Raw genomic sequence first — 4,612 nt, forward strand, 5'->3', positions numbered from 1 at the left:
ATTAATAATGAATAATTTAATATAAACTTTAGAGTTCTGTTCTTTATCTGTGACTGAATGACACCAGCCCTCCTCTGATGAGACCCAGCGGTGCTATCGGCCAGCTAGACGTACACACAGACGTACACACAGACATGCTTGGCTCTGTCTGGTGGTGGATGGTCGAAGCCATGTGATGGATTGGTGCTCTGTCCATGGTGTTCCTGCCTCGCGTTTTCTGATGGAACTGGACCTGCAGCGACCCTGACCAGGATAAATCGGTTGAAGCTTCTCATCAGTGATTCTGAGTGACTGGAGCAACAAGAAGCTCCAGAATCTCAAAGAAATAATCGTCTTTATTGACCTCAGCAGTGGGCGTCAGAGCTGAGGTTCTCAGGAGCTTCTCAGGAGCTTCTCAGTCTCGAGCCGCAGGAGTTTTTGTTCCAGACAGTTTAAATATAAATGTGTGGACAAATAAGTCTCTTAAAATTTCGTCTCAGTGGCCTAAAAACATAAAGAACTCCTGACGTGCTGATAAAAACATCTACAGGTTCTCCTGTGCTGTAAGAGTTCAGTACAGTCTGAGTGATGAGGACCTGACGGTTTTGCTCAAGGGTCCAACAGAGGTTCTGAGGAGCTGAGTTTGATCCTCCGGTCAGTCCATCCATGTCTCTGTGAGGTAACATTAAGGTTAAGCACAACAACCCGACGATCATCAGAACGTTCATCATTCACATGTTTTGTCACTCGCCACAAGGCCAATCCACCTTCTGCAAGGACGCTGACTAAAGGTGAGGATCAGACCAGGGACCCGTGCTGCAATCTACACTTCAGGTGCATTACAGGTACAGTTGGGATCTGGTGCACTCTGGGTGTTTTTAGATCTACTGCACTGCATGTGGATTATTACACTACAACTTATTTAGGATCCAGTACACTGACTGTGGGTGAGTCTGGGATCCAGTACACTGACTGTGGGTGAGTTTGGGATCCAGTACACTGACTGTAGGTGAGTTTGGGATCCCGTACACTGACTGTAGGTGAGTTTGGGATCCCGTACACTGACTGTAGGTGAGTTTGGTATCCAGTACACTAACAGTGGGTGAGTTTAGGATCCAGTACACTGACTGTGGGTGAGTTTGGGATCCAGTACACTGACTGTAGGTGAGTTTGGGATCCCGTACACTGACTGTAGGTGAGTTTGGGATCCCGTACACTGACTGTAGGTGAGTTTGGGATCCAGTACACTGACTGTGGGTGAGTTTAGGATCCAGTACACTGACTGTGGGTGAGTTTGGGATCCAGTACACTGACTGTAGGTGAGTTTGGGATCCAGTACACTAACAGTGGGTGAGTTTGGGATCCAGTACACTGACTGTAGGTGAGTTTGGGATCCAGTACACTAACAGTGGGTGAGTTTGGGATCCAGTACACTGACTGTAGGTGAGTTTGGGATCCCGTACACTGACTGTAGGTGAGTTTGGTATCCAGTACACTAACAGTGGGTGAGTTTGGGATCCAGTACACTGACTGTAGGTGAGTTTGGGATCCCGTACACTGACTGTAGGTGAGTTTGGTATCCAGTACACTAACAGTGGGTGAGTTTGGGATCCAGTACACTGACTGTAGGTGAGTTTGGGATCCAGTACACTGACTGTAGGTGAGTGTGGGATCCAGTACACTGACAGTGGGTGAGTTTGGGATCCAGTACGCTGATTGGATGTATTAATGCATTAGTAATATTTGATGTGACTCTGTCGCCCTCTGCCGGTGTAACATGTCATGTGCAGCACGCTTGATGACGCAGGCGCGTCCCCGTGTGAGCCACGCCCTCTCTATGTGGAAAAAGAAAAAAAAAAACTTTTTGTATGTGAGGAATCAACAGCCGCCATCTTGTCGCGGCTCGGATTGAGGGTTTGGGTTCGGATCTCATATTCGGTGTGAGGAGCGTTTCAGCCCCGCGGTGAGAGACTGGAGCCCGGGTTCAGGTCGCGGCGCGGCGGGTCCGGGTGTTAGAGCGGAGATCCGGGGGGGTGGAGTGAGTGAGTGAGAGAGAGAGAGAGAGAGACAGGAGCTGTGTGTGAGAGAGACAGAACGACACAGTGAGACAGGTCTCACTCTCTCCTCATCCTGCTGCAGCAGTGATCTTCACCCGCTCATGCACTCGCCACTTCATCCTCCACATCTGGATCGCTCCTCTGCATGTGGCTGTGTGACGCTGAGTGATTACGCAGTTGTGAGATCGGCTCCGGACGCACCGCAGCGCTGTCTGCACACCCCTCCTGCGGATCCTGTTGGTTCCTAAATGTGTGTTTATTTGCGCTCCTGTGGACGGGACGCAGATTTGGAGCAGATTTGGCGACGATAATGTGGGTGCTGGGTGGTGCAGTAACATGGGTTGAACGGTGGGGGCGCTGCTGCTGCGCTTTTCTCACCTCCACCTAATTAAGCCTGTAAACAAATTCCTTCTTTTTATTAATTCATCGTTTTTATGAGGAGCTGATTTGGTTTTTCTGGTTATCTGGCTGGAATCACATCTGATCTGGAAGGATGACTGAAAATCTGCTGGATGTCGGACCTCCAAATGCCAAGAGACCCAAGCTGACCTCACCTGGCTCAGACAGGACAGGTAGGTTTCATTAGGGACTAGTTTAACTGCCTAACTACCACATTTACATCATTAACCTGTCAGAGGAGATAATAATGAGCTCAAACTGGGTGAATTTAAACTAAAACCTATATACGTGTGAGTATATATATACAGTATGAATATATACACATAGGCTTGATCGATATGATACACAGTATCATTACCGTGATATTACCGTAATTTACCAGAATCTGCAGGGATCATGGGATTCATTATCCAAAACGACTTACAGTACAGTGACAGTATATTTTGTCTAAGCAATTGAGGGTTAAGTGCCTTGCTCAAAGGGCCCAACAGTGGCAGCCTGACAGTAATAGGGCTTGAACCAGCGACCTTTCGATTACTAGTCCAGTACCCTAACCACTAGGCTACAGCTGCCCCAAAACACTTCTCACTGTGGTCGTGTGGGGCTACTAACCAGGGTCCTTACACACCGTCGAAGACCACGCCCACTTTTTAGTCCCGTCTCTTTCCACCCAGTGGCTGACTGTGCCTGCTAGGTGGCGCCCAGCCGACCGGTAGCACAGCTGAGATTCGAACTCGGGTCCTGTATTTCCAGCGTAAGGTGTTTGGAGATGTTTCCTCACTCATGAGAGGTTACTCAGGATGGTCTTCAGGCTTCTCCTTCAGAGCTGGTGGGTAGAGGGCAGGGCCACGCCCCCGCCCCCCAATCCCAGGCTGGATTTTCTGATGTGTGCCGCACCTGTTCTCAGCCCGGCGGTCAGCGCTAGTTGAGCGCAGTTAGCGGAGCGCCTGCTGCAGCTGCGCAGACGGCTCATTATAGACACGGAGAGATATTTCGAGGGTTCGAGCGGTGAGGAGACTGAGGTAGGAGGGGTGCGGGGTTAGTGTGTTTTGGGCGGGGTGTTGTGTGCACTAACAGGAACTTTTTCAGTGCAGTTTTGTAGAAGCGGATCCACGTTTAGTACAGAGAGAGGAAACCAGAACGCTTCACACGCACATCACGTCCTTTAACTAGATACATAAACAAAAAAGCAGCTCTTTATGATCAGAATGACCACAGATTCATACCACTGCTCTCTCTCTCTCTCTCTCTCTCTCTCTCTCTCTCTCTCTCTCTCGTTTAGAGCTGAGCTCGTTATCATGGGACGATCTGGAGAGCAGTCTACCGGACGAGCTGATCCCGAACGGAGACCTGGCTCTGATGTCTCTGCCCACCAACGGCAGCGGGGCGGGCGCGCAGGGCCTGTCTGATGCCGCCACCAGGCACAAGCAGCTCTCCGAGCTCCTCCGGGTGGGCAGCGGTGCCGGTCTGAACTCGTCCAGCGCCGTGCCTGTGGGAGGTCTGGGTGCTCAGCTGGGTGCTCTGGGGAAGAGTCCGCTGGGCCAGGGCTCGCCCTCGCGCGGCTCCCCGACTCCCAAACCTGTGGGCGGCGGGGCCGGCACGCCGGGCAACGGCACCATGGGTCTGAACGCCGGCTTCAACCAGGCGATGCTGAACAACGCCCAGCAGCACGCCATGATGGCACCGAACACCGGCGCTCAGCAGCAGGTGATGAACGGGACGCTGGGGCCTGGCGGGCGCGGCAGGGGTGCGGTGAACACGCAGTACCAGGGTGCCACCATGCAGGGGGCGCCATCTGTAGGCCAACGGGTAGCGCCGGCGGCACCGGGAGGAACAGGAAGCGTGCTGGCGGACGCTCTGACGCAGGGGACGGCGGCCAACGTAAACAAGGTGAGAAGTGCCATGTGTACAATGAAGCAGGCACTTTATTCCATAGCATGTTATCATCTTGAGCAGTTGAGGGTTAAGGGCCTTGCTCAGGGGCCCAACAGTGGCATGGTGGGGCTTGAACAGGCAGCCTTCTGATTACTAGTCCAGTATTATAACCGCTGAGCTGTTCTTGCCCAACTCGGATCTGCTCAGTTTCCCGGTGCACTCTGGTGACCTCTGCTGGTCGAGGTCGAGGAACCTTCAGGCTAGCACGTGCTTCCTTCGACAGACGTGAACCCAGCTCCAGA

At 52.1% G+C, this 4,612-nt stretch overlaps 1 protein-coding gene across 1 annotated transcript in view; it reads left to right on the forward strand.

Moving 5' to 3' along the window:
- The first annotated feature begins 1,867 nt into the window (after nucleotides 1-1,867).
- LOC134304331 (CREB-binding protein-like) overlaps nucleotides 1,868-4,612 on the forward strand; it is a 21,849-nt gene continuing 19,104 nt past the window's right edge. The window contains exons 1-2 of the mRNA XM_062989941.1: nucleotides 1,868-2,608; nucleotides 3,718-4,325. Coding sequence (XP_062846011.1) covers nucleotides 2,530-2,608; nucleotides 3,718-4,325 — 687 coding nt within the window. The 5' untranslated portion in view covers nucleotides 1,868-2,529. The remainder of the gene's footprint in view (nucleotides 2,609-3,717; nucleotides 4,326-4,612) is intronic.

This window comes from Trichomycterus rosablanca, chromosome 27, assembly GCF_030014385.1.
Source record: "Trichomycterus rosablanca isolate fTriRos1 chromosome 27, fTriRos1.hap1, whole genome shotgun sequence".
Taxonomy (NCBI): Eukaryota; Metazoa; Chordata; class Actinopteri; order Siluriformes; family Trichomycteridae; genus Trichomycterus; species Trichomycterus rosablanca.